This window comes from Terrapene carolina, unplaced genomic scaffold (genome assembly GCF_002925995.2).
Source record: "Terrapene carolina triunguis isolate 2854851 unplaced genomic scaffold, T_m_triunguis-2.0 Scaffold130, whole genome shotgun sequence".
Taxonomy (NCBI): domain Eukaryota; kingdom Metazoa; phylum Chordata; order Testudines; family Emydidae; genus Terrapene; species Terrapene triunguis.
This window is the reverse complement of record NW_020664481.1, coordinates 2,149,601-2,166,639: the sequence shown is the minus strand read 5'-3', so window position 1 is coordinate 2,166,639 and position 17,039 is coordinate 2,149,601. Positions and strand designations below refer to the sequence as shown.

The window sequence follows — 17,039 nt, the reverse complement described above, 5'->3', positions numbered from 1 at the left end:
ACCACTAGGGCGGGAGCCGGCCCTGGTGGTTGGTATCTCGGTCCCCAAAGATCCTCCCAAGTGGGCGGTGCCCGTGGCCATGTCTGGGAGCATACTGCTAGGGCTGTGACTGCGGCTGTTTGAGGAGTTTTCTCTCCGCTCTGAGCCAGAACTGTGAGAAATGGGGTGTCCTCACTCCCCGCCTCCCCCGCACTGCCAGTGGTGTTGGCCTTTTGTCACTTCTCCCCCAGCTGTCTCCGGGTGCCTTCGGTGGTCCCTCGGCACGGGACGCTCGGTCTGCAAGGCCCCCAGTTCTCCTCAATCATGTCCTTCCTTCAGGCCCCTCTCCGCTGCGATGCCCTCGTGAAATTCACCTACTCAGACCTCTCTTTTCTCTGAATAAAACAAATTTAAAAACATCTCCTAGTTTCACGATGATGGTCTAGCCCTTCCTGAGTAACCACAATATCCTCTTGCTGAGACCCCTCGCGCCTCCCCCTGTCTAATGATATTTTGTGTCCTGTCTAATGGTATTTTGTAAGCTCCTTGGGGTCAGGATTCCTTCCCTTTTGGGAAGTTTCTACCATCTTTGGGCTCCTTTGGAGGGAGTCGTGATAATACTCCTGCTGTATGATGTAAGCCAACCGCGAACTGCCTGGGGTTAGGGAGAGATTTTCCTCTGGGCTGGTTTTTCTGTTCATCGTGGGGTTCCAGCACTTGGTACTGGCCGCTGCTGGTGACCGAGCAGGCTAGATGAGTGGGGGTCTGATGGCTGTGTAGGCGTGAACATGGGTTTGTCAGTGTTCAAGTTATTTCCTTTCCGTGCAGCACTGAGCCGGTGAAACTCTATTTCTCTCTTCTTTCCGCTGCAGGATGGGCTGTGTGAAATCCAAGGATGCCAGAGTGCCTGGCAAGGACTTCAAAGCTGATTCTAGCCCTAATTTCCTGCAGCCCCACTATGTGAAAGACCCCACATCCACTAACAAGAAAGTAAGTGGGAATGTCAGTGGAAATTTCTTTCTGAGCGCTAGGGAAGGTCACTGCTGCTGCTGTATTTACCGATGGGTCAAGGCCAGGGGCAAAGGGAAATGAGGTGCAAGATCCAGCCATTAGAAGAGAGAAAAGGGAGCTACGGAACGTCTTCCCCCCCACCAGCCAATATTTCTGTTTGGATTTGACGTAGGCAGTAGGACAACCTGCTCTTGGGGCATCTGGGACCAGCACACCAGCAGGAGTCTACTTGTGCCTGTGGCTTGGGGGTAATGCTGGTTTGTTCTGGGTTGGGAATGCAAATGCATTGCAATCCTTCCCGGGGTCGGGCAAGAGGGTAAGCTGATGGAAATGAAGAAGCTAATGGAGAATGAAAAAGAGAGAAAGGGGTCAGAGAAGGAGGAAGACACTTGAGAGGGAGGAAGAGGAGGAGGAGATGAAGGTCATGGTTCCACTAGAGGTCAGCAGTGAATGGGTTAAAGAGAGAAAATAAATATTGCAGGAGTTCGTCGTCCATAATGGGCTGTGGCACCCCACAGGAGCGTGTGCTCCATCCCACTGTCCATCCAGACTTTCATGGTGCAACTCCCAGCTCTGCTGAGCCCAGTCTCCCCCCGTATGACCTCTCCACGTGGTCTCCAGTGCTGTCCACGGCCCATCTCCATTCCGCAGGGGAGTGATTGGTCTGTGTGACGTCTGGGGACTTCATACTCTAACTGTTCCCCCCGTCTTGTTTTCCAGAGCAATAATGCCTCCAGCGCGACTCAGCCCCACCCAGCGGATGGTATGTATAAAATATGATCTGCCGGCAGCTCTGTTAGGAGCGAGCATTGGAGATGAATGTGAGCTGCAGCCTTCAGATCTGGTTCAAACTCCCCCAGAGCAGAGGATCTGTTCCGGTGCCCCGGTTGGACCCTTCCCTAGTACGAGATGTCTGAGCGTTGCATGTAATACACCAGCCTTTCAACTTTGGGAACCTGAGTTCAGATTCCACTTGGGTCCTGGGTGCCAGCGACTGTAATGGTCTCAGTGTGGTGCCTCTGGATGCTCAGGCATGTCCCAAGCTCATCAAAAACCTGAAAACAGACAAGTCCATAAATCATTACCCCCCCATGGAACCTCCCCCAGGTCTGCAGTCCCTGCTGTGCACGAGTGTGTTTGTGTGTGGGGAGGGGAGGCGTGAGTGTGTACGTTACTGTGAGGGAGACGAGCGCTTTGCTGTTGGCTTTGTTTTCTATTGGAGTGGAGGGGACTCCACTGTTATAACAGGGTTGGCTGGGTGAATAGGGAAGGACCCACCAGAGGGGCCTGATCCTGGCAAGTCAGGGTTGGAATCCATCAGGGGAAACAGTGTGGGGTCAGCCAGGACTGATTGTGCATGCACAGCCAGTGCTCCCTCTGGGTGAGGGATCCACTGGAATAATGGAGGGGTCCCCGTGACCTGTGGACAGAGAGGGGTGGGGATGTCTCGTGTCTGAGTCAATTGCTTCCCACTGCCCATGCCCAGGAGAAGCTCTTCTGCCATTCTGAGGGACGGGGTGTGTGTTCTGCCCTGCAGGCTCTGATGACTACATCGTCCTGGCCCTGTATGACTATGAAGCGATACACAATGAGGACCTGAGCTTCCATAAAGGAGACCAGCTGAAGGTCCTGGAGAAGTAAGTGCAGCCCCGGCACCCCTGCTCCCTGGCTGCGGGAGTGGAAGGCGTTGAGGTTAAATGAGTGACTGCGTAAGACTAGCCTGTTTTTCTTGCGAGCCTGGCAACCCCTCGCTGTGCCCTGGCTCTGTGGGTCCTGGGGAGCCTTGAAGGCTTATTCCCTGTGATTACGCTTCTCTAGGCTTATGGCCCTGTAGAGTTCCCTCTGCTACAGGGCTTCATGGCCTGGGGTGCAGCATCAGAGATGCCTTAGAACTGCTGCCTTTGGGGGGTAGGGAGGACTGGAAATGCACTGCAGACTCCCATAGCAATGTCGGGTGATGGGAGCAATCTCATGTCTGTCTCTCCTTAGGTCGGGAGAGTGGTGGAGAGCAAAGGCGCTGACCGGGCAAGAAGGCTACATCCCTAGTAACTACGTTGCCCGGGTAAACTCCCTGGAGACAGAAGAGTGAGTCTGCCATTCATTTGGGTGGAGCAGGATCTCTGTGCAGGGATAACCTCACAGATCCCTCTTTAGCTGAATAACCTGCGCTCCGCTGCCCATCGTGTCTGCCATTCTCTGCCTTTTCAGGCGTAACCTTCCCATTTCTGTTCTGCTGATCTTTGCTTCCGCTTGCTGCGTCTCCAGGAAGGTTAAACTCTTCTCCTGCCTAGAGACAGACCTGGGGCTGGCCACCAGAGTCTCCGCTTCCCACTGCCCCACAGACGCCTTTCTCCTCCTTCATGGGAACCATAAGCTTTCCCTGCCCTTCCCCCCACACCCAGAGAATGAGCTGCCCTAATTCTGCCCTGGCCTCTCTCCACCACTCACTCCTTCAGGGGGTGGGAATGCCCGGAGTGCGGAAGGGATGGCTAAATGTGGGCTCCAGCCCCCCAACCCTGGCTTTTCAGAGTCCAGAGGAGAAAGTGAGGCCAGGGGGAGAGATCACCCGGGAAGCCTGTTCCTGTGTTCCAGGGAGATCCATTGGAAAGGCATGACATAGAAGCCATGGTGAGTCCCCCAGAGCACAGACAATGGTGGGGGTGGAGTGAGGTCTTCGCAGCCCAGTGATGGAGACACGGGAGCTGTAACTGCCATGTTACATCGACAGGGAATGACCCTGATAAAGCAGTGCTGTGTTGTAGAAACACCGTGGCAAACCAGGCTGCAGCACCCTCGGCTTGAGTCTGTCCTGGAAAGGGTAAATGGGCAGAGTTTCAGGAATGTCTGAGAAGCAGAAAAGCTGGGAAGCCGCCTGCGTGCTCAGCGCGGGTGGCTGGGGTCAGCTCTGGTTTCGCCCTACAGGTGGTTTTTCAAAGGAGTCAGCCGGAAAGATGCAGAGCGTTACCTCCTTGCGCCGGGGAATATGATTGGGTCCTTCATGATCCGAGACAGCGAGACGACGAGAGGTAACAAAGGGGGCAGCAGAGGGGGTGCTGCCCCTTGTGGAATCAGAAGGCCTCTGCTGTCTGGGACAGGGCAGGAGGAGGTTGGCTGGGGGTGGGTGATCCTGATCCAGACAATGCAGCAGTTATCAAGCAGGGAAAGAACAGCGGTCTGAAAGTTTCCCCCTTGCGAGTCCCTTCTCTGCTCTGGGCGTCTAACTTGGTTCCTCTTGCTACCAGAACATACAGTTCTGCTAAAGTATTGCTGTCACCCGCAATGTTGCAAAACACCCTAATCGGTGTGGGAGGGGTGGGCTTGCAGGAAATGACCCGATTTGACACTCCTCTTGAGGTTAGGAGGAGCAGATGATCGGGGAGGGCAGAGCTTATCTGCTTCTCAGCTCAGTGCTTCAGTAAACAAGCCCATTGCAAACTCTTCCTCTAGTAAGGGGTTGAGTGTCAGCCTAGAAATCCCACTGCCGTGCTTCTGGAAATCCCTGCAACAGACAAAGGGATGCGGGCACTTAAGGGAGGAGCGGTTAGCAGAGCTGCTTTCCCTTGAGCAGGGCTGCAGGCTGTTGAACTAGCTGCCGTTGGCAGCAATGAACTGGGTTGCATAGTGGGGAGGTTGCTGTGGCATGGGCAGTAGGCAGTGGTGTGGTGGAGGGGAGCTCAGGCTGGCATTACTGGGGTAACCTGTGCAAGTGTGGAAGCTCTACAGAGCAGGAGCCTGTAGCTACCCGCTTTCAACAGGGCCTGCCGATATCCCTGGAGTCTCCATTTGCGTGTCTGTCTCTTGAATCAGGGAGCTACTCCTTGTCTGTGAGAGACTTTGATCCCCAAAACGGGGAGACAGTGAAGCACTATAAGATCCGGACGTTGGACAGCGGTGGCTTCTACATCTCCCCTCGGAACAGCTTTGCCACGCTCCAGGATCTGGTCAGCCACTATAAGGGTGAGTCCTACGTTACATGCGCTGGGTCCTCCATGGAGAAAGTGCTGCCTGTGCACACTGCCACCTCCGGGCTGCCTTGCTATCACCGTGGGCAGGCAGCTTCCCTAGAGGCTCATCTCTCTGCAGCATCTCCTCGCTCCTGCTACCTCTGTCCCTCTCTCTGCCTGTCAAATAAAGGTTTTTCCTTCATTTTAGGGGCTGTCTATCAGTTACAGATTCTTCTGCCTCTAGGTTACTGCTTTGAATCCAGCCCTGGTCATTGGTGCCTGCAAGTCGTTAGTGCTTGACAGCCGGTTTGATGCTCTAGGACATAATTTTGATGGCTGTAGTCCAGTTCTTAGCGGCAGGCGTCCACATCCCCAGACTACCCCCATACCTAGCGATCTGTATGCGGGAGCAGCGGCTTGGAGAGCTGCACAGTCAGAAACTTTCCCACACTCCAGAAGTGGCTTGTGCTCCCCGGCCTCCAAAAACCCAGGATGCAGGGCACTGTGGGGAAGCTTCCTGAGCTGTACCTACTTAGTGCATAGAGGGGACTTCACACTCCAGGTCACACGCCATGCGGATGAACGTTTATCCCATTAAAGCAAAAATGGTCCTTAGGGCTGGACTGAATGGCATTATTTACGTGGCAGACTGTTATGTGAGTCGTGAAATCCTGCGTGTGGTGAAAACACCTGCATCTACGCTGGCCCTTATGCTATTACTAGCCTGAGAGGAGCAGGCACAGAGCTTTGTAGCCCAGACTCACCCTGCCTGGCAGAAAAGACTGATCCTGATCGGTAGATCTTGTTCTTCTTTTTCAGGCCAAAGTGATGGGCTGTGCCAGAAGCTCACTTTCCCCTGCTCTGCGCCAAAGCCACAGAAACCCTGGGAGAAAGATGCCTGGGAAATACCCCGGGAATCCCTGAAGCTGGAGAAGAAGCTGGGAGCTGGGCAATTTGGAGAAGTCTGGATGGGTAAGAGCAAGAATTGGGGGTCAAGGGGAAAGGGAAGACAGAAGATGTAATGATGAAGGGGCTCTGAAGGCAAGAGGTGAGGGATATAGTAGGCAATAAGGAAGGAAGGCCACTGGAAGAGGCAGGTAAATAAATGATCTCTCCAGCGGCAGAGAAGGGAGGATTTGAATAATTGGATATATGAAACCAAATTCTGCTTTTCTTTCTCCTATGATTTGCCTCTCGGGGCTGGGCCACGTGAACGGGGGAAGAGCACTGAAGGATATATCTAGCCACCAGCCTTCATGTAGCAAGTGTGTCCATACAAACCAGGGTCATGCCTCTGAAATCTAATGATCTCCCAGGGCAGAGAAGCCTCAGTGCGAATTGGGAGGGGTTGAGGCACTGTGGGTGGAGGAAGAGAGATGAGCAGCCTCAGGGGTGCTAGCACCTGGATCAGGTTCCTGAGCTGTAACTAGAACAGGACTGAGCTGTAACTGCAGAGTGGGATAGGGCCACGGCCACTGGAAGAGAGGAAGCCCTGTACAGTTTTGCCCTCAAAGCAGCTAATGGTGTCAGCAGCTCCAGGCAGGTTGGGAATGGCCTTGAAGCATCCTAGTGTCCTCCTATCCCTTCCAGCCACCTACAACAAACACACCAAAGTAGCGGTGAAGACCATGAAGCCAGGGAGCATGTCAGTGGAAGCTTTCCTGGCAGAAGCAAACCTAATGAAGAGCCTGCAGCACGACAAGCTGGTGAAGCTGCACGCGGTGGTGACCAAGGAAGAGCCTATTTACATCATCACTGAATTCATGGAGCAAGGTAACTCCCCCCGCCCCAGCTGACCTGCCTCTGGGGCAGAGAGAGAGATGGAGCCCCGAGTGCACTAATACCAGGTGGTAACGCTATTCAGGGCCCACCCGGGGGTAGGCAAGGTATGCTCCTTGGCAGCCCCAGACACGGTTGCCCGTACCCCTCCACACGTGCTGTCCCTGGGTGTGGGAGGAGTGCGTTGCCCACGTGCAATTGGCCAGGATACGGTTCGTGGCTGGAAGTATGTGATAAGTTGTTGCCAGGAAAGAGGCAAGGAGCATGGGAAATGACAGGAAGAGAACAAAGGAAACGGCAAGAAGCATGAGAAACCCTTGGAGTGGAGCTAGCGCCCCTCCTCCCCCCAGACTAACCCCACCCTGCAGGCATGCAGAAGGGAGGCAGAAGACACGTCTCGCAGATCAGAGCATGAGAGGTCCCATCTTCTGCCTGAATCCCTCCGGCTGCAGCTCTGGGGACGTGCAGGATTGAGAAATCGCTCCTGGGAGGCTGGTTCTGTAGTGGGCCCCTCTGCATTTCCCTGAGCAGGTGTGGGGAGTGCGCTAAGTTTGCAGGCCATGATCCAGGGGCTTGGCGACGGACAGAACATGCTGCCCAGGCCCTGACCACTTCCCTGTCGTGCCCTTTGCAGGCAGTTTGCTGGACTTCCTGAAAAGCGATGAAGGCAACAAGCAGCCTCTCCCGAAGCTGATTGATTTCTCTGCCCAGGTGAGGAGGGAGCACAGTGAGGGCATAAGGGCGGCCTGGGAAACTTTTGCTCCTAGTTTGGGCGTGAGCCACGGAGGAGGAATGGAGCTGTGCACAGTGGCCAGTGGTGAGAGAAAAGCCAGGCCAGCTTGTGCTGAAGGTCTTTGCGCTAAGGCCTCAAGTCCCCGCAGCAATTGACCTTTTGGGGTCAAAACAACTGGTCTCTTGGCACGTTCGTGAGCCCTGTGTGAGCTGAAGAGGCCAGACTGCAGACTGGGATGGTTACAGAGCAGAAGGGCCCTTGTACTCAAAGGCAGTGTGGTCTAGAGTACTGAGCATGGGAGTGGGTACCAGGAACCCTGGAGTGCCACTTAACTCAGTGTCACTAAGCAAGTCCCTGAACTTGAGGCCTGCCCCTTCTCTCGCTGAGGGCAGTGTCAAGTACTGACATGTAAGTAAGATGAGTGCCAGGCTGCCTGTCTTTAAAAGGCAAAGAGCAATACTTCCTTACCTCCCTCGGGGTTGTGAGTTGTAACAGCTGAGTGTTTGGGACGCAATTGGGAGGTATAAAGGGCCAAATTGTGTTACTGGAAGGAAGTGTGTTAGACTCAAAAGCTGAAACGATCAGGAGAAATATTTGGCCTGTAGGTCAGTAGCTGCTGGGAGCAAATCCCTGCCTGGGAGGTTCCTCCCTGGTAAAACCTGATGATGAGGGAGTGGGTAGAGACCAGCTAGGCTCTGTGAAGAATCCAACTGTTCAGGATCTAACAATGGAGAGTTGTGAGCCTGATTTGAATATGCAAATAGGCCTCGTAGGCCCCAGGAAAATGTGCAGGTGTGGGGGAGGACCTGGTGCTTTTTCTGCTTTGGGAGAGGGAAACCTGGAAATGATCCAGTGAGTTTTCTTTCTCTGCGTCTCCTCTGATGCGTTGGTGTTCTCGCTCCGCTCTCTGAAACAACCGGCCACTTGTTCACAACTGTCCCTGGGCCCCACCGTACAGCTGTGTGACGCTTAGGAGAAGCAGGTGTGTGGTGGTGGCTGAAGGGGAAGTAGTTTGTTCTCTGATGATTAACCCCTTAACTATAGAATTTGGCAGTTAGAGGTCTGGGGACTGTGCAGCTGGTTAGCGTTGTAAAGGATCCGGTTGGTCAGCTATCTGGCAGAGAACCAGTTCCAGCCTTTCCCATGTCAAGATCTGGAGGAGTCTGTGTCTATTAAGGGCCTCGGTTTTATGCTGTCCAGTGGCCATAGAATTTACTACAGATTCTGGTGACTTTTCTTTGTGGGAGTCTAGATAGGGAAAGTTTCCATTTTATTTCGGGTCACCCAGACTTGCTCTCTCCTGTCTCCAGGATACAATGGTTATGGCTGAAGTCAGCTAATTGCCAAGTGTGTAAGTCAGAGGAGCAGCAGAAATAACTGTGTGTATTGGTGATCTGGTTTACAAGCCACAGGCCACCTGGTGGCTCCAGCTCTGACATCCTTCTGCCAGACATCACAGTACTCGGGCAGGGCCATGCAGCTTTCCAGCCAGGGCATTCTTTACTCTGTCAGAAAGTCATGCTTTGAACCACCAGCCACTGTCTCTGGCTCCCCAAGGCTCTAATTGTTTTCCACTTTACTCAATGTTGGGAAACGATTTTAAACATAAGACTAGTGTTGTCTTGGGTAAGGCTCCTGGAAAGGGGCATAATGAACGTTTGCTCCATACACACTGCCTGGCACAAGTGTGTTAGCAGAAGCCATGCCTAAAAGGAGTTTCCTAGCAGAAGGGAAAGTGGGTTGAAGATAGGGCTAAGGAAAGGAAAAGATTTCACAGGAGTTCACAAAATGCTCCCTGAAAATAGCTTTTGAAATAACATTTTCAGAACCAGATCTTCAGATAAGTTGGATGTGCAGTTGTGCATCTAATTTGTGTGTGAATTGATCTGATTGTGCATCCAAATGTATTATTATTTCTATATCAGTAGCAGCTAGAAGCCCCAGCCAAGGTCCCGGTCCCAGGGTCGTAGGCACAGTACATATACACAGGCCAAGTTTACACTACTAAATTTTGCCGGCATAGCTATGTCAGTCAGGCATGTTAAAAGCCACACCCCTTCTCCAGCATAGCTGTCAGTAAAATCCCCAGTGTAAACACAGCTATGCTGACAGAAGGGTGGTTCTGTCAGTGTAGCTAATGTGCTTCAGGGAGGTGGTGGTGGTATGCTGGAAGAAAAACCTTCTTCTGTCAGCATGCACTGTGTCTACGCTAGGAAGCTCTGCCGTGTAGCTATGCTGGTATAGCTGTATCAGCAAAGCCTCTGAAGTGTAGACTAGCCCCTGGTAAGGATTTGTCTGCACGTCAAATGATACAGTGACACAGCTGCACTGCTGTAGCACTTCAGTGTAGACACTAACTATGCTGACGAAGGATTCTCTTGTTAGTAAAGGGACTCAACCTCCCCCGAGAGGCAGTAGTAGCTTGGTCGATGGAGGAATTCTTCCATCCACCTAGTACTGTCTATAGAGGGACTTAGGTCAGCTTAACTACACTGGGCAGGGGATTTTTCACACCCTTGACTGACTTAGTTAAACAGACCTAATTTTCTAGTGCAGACCAGGGCTTTTGGACTGTGTCTGAGGCCTGGAGCGCTTACCCTCGAAATGACAAGCTAAAGGTGGGAGAGGCAGAAATATGACATGGCTTGCACAAGGTCATGCCCAAGCTGATGGCAAAGCTGGGAATAGAACCCAGGTCTCCTGGTTCAGCCCCTATCCACCGGCACAGTGATTCTCAAACTTTTTTCTTTTCGCGGACCACTTGAAAATTGCTGAGGGTCTCGGCAGACCACTTAATGATCTTTCCAAATGTTGTTTGTACCATTAGCTAACTATTGTAAAGTGCTTTGGTTAAAAGCGCCCTATAAAAAAAGTCATAATTGCTTTTATTTGTAGAACAAAAAAATGTTACACAACTCATATTTTAATATCAGTATTCTTACCTTTCTAATGTGATGGATGTGCCCACTCTCCCCCACTGCGGCAGCCCCCTGAACTGGGGCTGGGAAAGAGGGCCGTCTCCCTGGAAGCTGCAGCCCTGGAGCTGCGGAAAGTTGCCTCTTTCTCTGGCCGCCACTCTGCACATCCCAAATTCCCCCCACCCCCTCTTCTCACCCCACTGCCCCTTCCACCTATCCCCTATTCCCCCCTAAGGCCACCACCTCACCTCACATGTGCATCTTCTCCAGGGACCAGGCACCCAATTTGTGGAGCCACACCTGTGCGGCTCCACTAATTAGGTGGGTGGCCCTTCATTCTCTGGTGTGTGGCCGCCCAGGCGCGCACCTTAGAGGGAACTATCTGCAGACCACCTGAATGGAGCTCGCGGACCGCAGTTTGAGAACCTCTGCACTAGAGCACACGGCCTCAGGTAAATGCCCGTAGTACTTGTGCACATCATTTTTCTGGATCTGAGCCTTCACAAAGGGCTTAGCTAGAACCTTTAATGCAAACACATGAATATTTCCTCCAGCTTTCCCAGAGAGAGGCAGCAATACATGCAAATAGCTCCTGGGCAGCAGAATGAGTAACTGGGGGTGCAAATAGGTTCCTGAGTGTAAAATTACCCTCTTGTGTCTGTGGCACTTGTTTTTTGCATAGACATCACAGGTGCAAGTATTTGAAAATTTAGGCCCCCAAATTCTATGGGCCAGATTCTCCACAGGGGTAAGCAAGTGCAGTATGCATACTTCATCCACATGAATTCTTTCCTTTCCAGCTCCATGGTTTATCCCTAGTGTCCCATTCTCTGTTGCCTCCTGCTCCCATTGCTCTGTCTGAGTGCCTCTTGATGACCATTCTGTGTTGTTTGAGGCGAGTGCCATCTACTGGGCTCTCCCACATATGAGCATGGTCAGATAAGGGAGTGTTATTTAGATGTAATATTCAGTGCTACTATGGGCAAGTCTGAATTTAAAATTCCCACTCCCCAGTTAGACATCTCGGGCCCCACATCCACTGAACTCCATGAGAGAGATGTCTGGGGGAGAACTTTGCTCATCATATGTTTAGGTTCTGGGAGAGTTGCTCTCAGTTCTATAGAATTTCTCCATCCTAATGGGAGATCTGTATATGTTGTCACTTACATTCTTCTTCATGTATTGGGGCAGGGGGCTCAGCAGAGATAGTTCCACGTGTGCAGTTATAGTGAGATTAGGAAAAAGATTATCACTGAGGCAGCTTAAAAGCAGACACGAGCCTAGTATATTCCCACAGGTCTTGATAGTAGAGTTGAGGGCCTGTGGCAACAGATTTGGGTTCTGATCATGTGTGCACCAGCTCGTGTGTGGGTGCTGGCAAATTCAAGATGAGTGTGTTTGTCTGCAAATTCGTGGGTGTTTGTGAGAGTCCATGTGCATGACGGTTGGTGAACAGGTTAGATCCCAGTTTCCAGTTCATGGAAATTTGCAAAGGCTGGTTCTGATACATCAATTCATCAGCCACTGTCCTCTGCCATCTCCCCACCATGGGTGTAAGTGGTGCATAAGCCTCGTGTTGGCCCTCTGCAGAGGGCTGAATGCTGCCCACAATCCTGGACTTTGCCATAATTGATCCCGTCTTGAAGCTCGATGAACAACCCTTTCCTTAGGGGACAGGGATTTAGTCTGTCACCCCCCCTTCCTCTTGGAGAGAGAGGATTCACTGCACACTCATTGTTCTAGTCCTTGGTTTCCAGGTGCTTGTTAATGATCAGCTAATGTCTTTCATGGTGCCCAGGAAGGGTCTGTTTCTGTGGCTCACACACACTTTCTCCCCTTTCTAAAGATTGCAGAAGGAATGGCTTTCATCGAGCAGAGGAACTACATCCACCGGGACTTGAGAGCTGCCAATATCCTGGTGTCAGCCACCCTGGTGTGCAAGATTGCCGATTTCGGACTGGCCAGAATCATTGAGGATAACGAGTACACAGCCCGGGAAGGTAGAGAGAGCTGCTGTGGATGCCATGCGCAAATGCAGCCTGCATAACCTAATAGGCATGCCAAAATGCACATGGACAGCCCGATTCAGAGGTGATGTGTAAGATGGTGTAACCTGGACTCCCTTAGGTCTGCTTACACCCACCTACCCATGTACACGGGAGTCTGAGTTGGCGTAATTTGCATGTCGAGGACATGTGGAAGAAGTTACCACATAGGTTAATGTAGCATGGAGGCTACTTAACTTGCATCTCCATAGATCCTTCTGTTAGTTACTTATCTTGCTATGTGCCTCACTTCTGGCCACTTGGCATGTGAGTTACACCTGACAATTTTGATCTATTTGCCAGGTGCCAAGTTTCCCATTAAATGGACTTCACCAGAAGCCATCAATTTTGGATCTTTCACCATAAAATCAGACGTCTGGTCCTTTGGAATCCTCCTGATGGAGATAGTTACCTATGGGCGGACCCCGTACCCAGGTACAAAGTTGAAATGTCTCCATATGCTATTCTTGGCTTGCCCATATAATCTACTTCTAGCTGAAGTTAGAAAGGTATCGGGGAAGGAAGGGTGCATTGAGAACTTTGAACCACAAAAGTTGGGGAGCAGTGTCTGAAGACAGGATCATGAGCACAGGGTCCCAGGTGACAAAGCCTTGGAACAAGAAGTAAAAGGCAGAGTACCCAGGGCATGGCGTGGTCACATCTCTGACCAACATGTATTATTCATTCATCCACGTTTGCTGTTTGGGCAGGTACCAGCCCAGACTGGATGGTGTGAAAGATTGAAACCCAGCTGGTGCTCTTAATTTAACCTTGATTACGCACTGTCTATAGCCTAAAAACACACCCCAGTCGAAACTTGCAGACATCAAAGTGCACAGAGCCCAAAGCAGAAGCTGCAGGAGTCCCAGATTTAGAGACTGAGAAATAGACATGAAATTAAGGTCTGTTGTTTCAAAGGTGTCCACTAAACTTAGATGAATCCATTTCTGGGTACCCAGCTTGAGACACGGCTTGATTTCAGAGATGCTTAGCACCACTGAATGTGGACGGTCAGCACCTTTGAAACTCAGGGCCAATGCCAGGTGCTTCAGAGTTAAATGAACAGAACATGTGATTCTCAAGTGATCCATCCCGTTGCCCATTCCCAGTTTCTGGCAAACAGAGGCTAGGAACGCCATTGATGGTCCTATCCTCCATGAACTTATCTAGTTCTTTTTTGAACCCTGTTATAGTTTTGGCTTTCACAACATCCCCTGGCAACAAGTTCCCAAGGTTGACTGTGCGTTGTATTAAGAAATACTACCTTTTGTTTGTTTTTAAACCTGCTGCCTATTAAATGAAGAGTATGGTCTTTATTTTTGGAGTGTTATGCAGAACTGGACTTCGTAACTGATCTCTCTTATTGGGATAAAAAATGATTATGTTAATACTGCTTTGAATGTCATTGTCTCTGATTGCTGTACCTTTCCCAGGTAGTGGTATAGGGGTTCATCCCCACCACTCTTCCTGTGTTTTCTTCCTGTCCCTATGTTAGGGGGATCACACTCCCTAAAGGGGTTGTTAAAAATCAAAATGAAAACACCTGTTTTAATACTCGGTTTCCCTCCTGCCCATTGTTATAGGGATGTCTAACCCAGAAGTGATCCGTGCCCTGGAGCGTGGATACCGAATGCCGCGCACAGAAAACTGCCCAGAAGAGCTGTATGATATAATGATGAGATGCTGGAAGACCAAACCAGAAGATCGTCCTACCTTTGAGTACACACAGAGTGTTCTGGAGGATTTCTTTACTGCAACAGAGAGCCAGTACCAGCATCAGCCTTAATGTAGACAATCCAGTGACAGCAATGGATATCCATAACTGTGCATACTATAGTACCTGTAATAGACACACCCAGTCTGTTCTTCTCCTGGCCAAGCCCTCCCTTAGTATTCCTTTATACATATTGCCCACTTCCATCAGCCTCTTCTTAGACACCAAAGATTTCCTGACACTGACTTGATTGAAGTTGGGAGGCAGAATGCAGTAGCATTACATTTCAGCCTCCTTGGGCTGTGAACTTGCTGGATAAGCTAAACACTGTTAGGCCTTGTTAGTACTTAGGTGCGAGACTGCTATGGAAAATCCATTGCTGCAGGAAGTCTTCAGCAGGTGGCTCCATTCCCTTTAAATCCATATGGAACTATTGGCCTAGCATCGTGCAAGAAGGCACTGTGATGTAGAAGGTGCCATCTTTCCAATGAGATATAAAACTGTGGGCGTGACTCTATAAAGAGCCCATGATGCTTGTTTGCTTTATGCAGATAGGATAACAGAGAGCAAATTACGTTATGAATAACTGAATTCTGACTAAAATCTCCCCATGCAGTTTCAAATGAATATAGTTCACTCCTCATCACAAACTGTCACGTGCTGGAGTTGTGTACTGTTAAACAGCTGCTGGATTTCACCCCAGAAGTGGTCGCTTGTAAAGTGATTTGTAAAAGGCTTTAGGATCTCTGGATGAAAGGTGCCATGTAAAGCCTCTTTCAAACCCATTTCGCTTTTGTGATGGTTTCCTGCATGGATCTGGTCTGCATCGTCTTGTGGGTGAACTGTTGGCAAGTGTATTAACTGAACTAAATACTGAGCTCCTTGGAGCAGGAACCTCATCTTTTTACAAGACATGCAAGATGCCTCGCACGTATATGGTAGTTTATAAATAACAGACATTGGCCTGATTTTCCCCTCCCCCCAGTTGCTGTGGGGTAACAACAGCAGAATTTTGATTTTTCAACTCTTTTCTTGAGCTGTTTCTGCAGATTTTATAGTGGCACCTTTACGATTGTCTGAGAATTACAGGTGTGTTTCCTAAAAAACATATTAGGAACACGATGCTAGGGACTGATATATTCTCACGCATTTTACAACGTGAAGTAGGTGGCAGTAGAAATCTGAAGAGAAAGTAGTTAACGTCAGTGAACTTCAGTTTCTCTGGATAGGGGAGGGTAGCACAATTTGCAGTTTAATATTAACTTGCATTTCTACTAAGGAACCCTGCATTTCTTGCACACTTATTTCAGGTTTTTTAGTATTTAAAGATAGATTATTTGGGGTGGGGGTGGGAGGGGTGGGAGGGGTGGCAGGAGTGAGGATAAAGATTTTTGACATGTTTTAAGTCTCTCTCTTTTTCCTAATGAATTTTTGAGATAGTTGTGTGACTTTCCTGGATAACAGTAACAGGAGAGAGTGGATAATGTGCTTCTATCTCAGCTTTGATTTTCAGTCAATAAATATTCAAACATTTTGCATTGTTTGTGGCTTTCTTTTAACATTGTAGAGGTGGTAGCGAAGAAGGCCTGGTATTACCTGTTTCTAGCTGCTGGTAAATACTCCGTCCTCCCTCGGCCAATCGAGGGAGAGATCTCAGGGTTCAGGGCATGGTCTCTTCCTTCTCATATTTATCTCAACGGAGGTATCCAGTATTGCCAGTGCCCACTGGTGTGGCTACCACCCCCCTGTCTAGCTGGGGGCCCATCAGCCATCACCCAGCGTAACAACTGTGCCAGGTCACCGTCGTTATGCTCCAGGGTTAACCACGCATGGCTCCTTGCGCCCTCTGTTGCCCTCAGTAAAGATGGCGCCGCAGCGGGGCGAATAGGTTACCAACTGAGGAAACGACCCCTGCTGCCCTCAGTAAAGATGGCTCCGAGTGTTACACGCCCCGCCTGAGCCCTGCTGCCCTCAGTAAAGATGGCGCCGCAGCGGGGTGAATAGGTTACCAACTGAGGAAACGACCCCTGCTGCCCTCAGTAAAGATGGCTCCGAGCGTGACACGCCCCCCCTGAGGCTGAGCCCTGCTGCCCTCAGTAAAGATGGCTCCGCGCGTTACACGCTCCGCCTGAGCCCTGCTGCCCTCAGTAAAGATGGCTCCGAGGTTACACGCCCCGCCTGAGGCTGAGCCCTGCTGCCCTCAGTAAAGATGGCTCCGAGAGTGACACGCCCCCCCCTCAGGCTGAGCCCTGCTACCCTCAGTAAAGATGGCGCTGCGGGCAGTCCTCTCCCCGGAGCTGGGCCCTGCTGGCGGTAACTAGGGCATGGGGGCGAGGGAGCGTACCCGGCGGAGGCAGTGCCTATGCTCGGCCGGGGCCCGGCCTCTCTCCTTCTTCGCTCCGCCTGGAGGGCTCGGCCCGGAACCGGCTTCCTCCGCCCGCCGCCGTCTCCATGGTGATAAACGTCCCCAACCAACCACTGACTACTTCCGCTTACGTCTGTCCCGACACGTGGATCCAAGATGGCGGCAGCGGGGGCGACGGTGAGTGGAGCGGCCCGGGAAGTCCCTGTCAGGGCTCGGTACTAGCCTCCCGGGGCGTCAGCGGAGCGCGAGCTCCGGGCCCTGCCCCCCTGCCCCGCCCCGGGGCTTGTCCCGGCCCCTCGTCCCGGGGCTGAGCTGGGCGGGGGCCGGGCCCGCCGAGGCCCCGGGACGGCTGTGGCGGGCGAGGGGTGAGTGTCGAGCCCTGACTGGGGACGAGGGGGGCGCCGGCGGCCCGGGCGGGGCCTGGGCCGGGGGTGGCTGCCGGGGGAGGGGGCATGTCCTGGGGGGCCCATGGAGGCCCGAGCTGAGTGGGGGTCGGTGCGGGAGTATGGTGAGTTTCTAGACTGGGGGTTGCTCTGAGTAGCTGGGGGCGC

At 51.6% G+C, this 17,039-nt stretch overlaps 2 protein-coding genes across 2 annotated transcripts in view; both read left to right on the top strand.

Moving 5' to 3' along the window:
• Window positions 1–851: 851 nt before the first annotated feature.
• On the top strand, window positions 852–15,452 carry HCK (HCK proto-oncogene, Src family tyrosine kinase). The gene is made up of 12 exons (XM_026652819.2): window positions 852–969; window positions 1,711–1,753; window positions 2,528–2,627; window positions 2,980–3,075; window positions 3,913–4,016; window positions 4,798–4,947; window positions 5,754–5,906; window positions 6,525–6,707; window positions 7,348–7,424; window positions 12,211–12,364; window positions 12,713–12,844; window positions 13,993–15,452. Exons 1-12 carry the CDS (start codon window positions 853–855, stop codon window positions 14,193–14,195), a joined length of 1,512 nt encoding a protein of 503 aa, XP_026508604.1. The 5' UTR covers window position 852; the 3' UTR covers window positions 14,196–15,452.
• Window positions 15,453–16,627: 1,175 nt separating this feature from the next.
• The window catches only part of TM9SF4 (transmembrane 9 superfamily member 4), a 23,571-nt gene continuing 23,159 nt past the window's right edge, over window positions 16,628–17,039 (top strand). Inside the window, exon 1 of the mRNA XM_026652701.2 lies at window positions 16,628–16,665. Coding sequence (XP_026508486.1) covers window positions 16,645–16,665 — 21 coding nt within the window. The 5' untranslated portion in view covers window positions 16,628–16,644. The remainder of the gene's footprint in view (window positions 16,666–17,039) is intronic.

Coding starts and splice junctions, on each gene's coding strand:
- HCK (XM_026652819.2), top strand. CDS start 853: ATGGGCTGTGTGAAATCCAAGGATGCCAGAGTGCCTGGCAAGGACTTC. Junction 3,076..3,912: donor AACTCCCTGGAGACAGAAGA/GTGAGTCTGCCA, acceptor TTCGCCCTACAG/GTGGTTTTTCAAAGGAGTCA. Junction 4,948..5,753: donor TCTGGTCAGCCACTATAAGG/GTGAGTCCTACG, acceptor CTTCTTTTTCAG/GCCAAAGTGATGGGCTGTGC.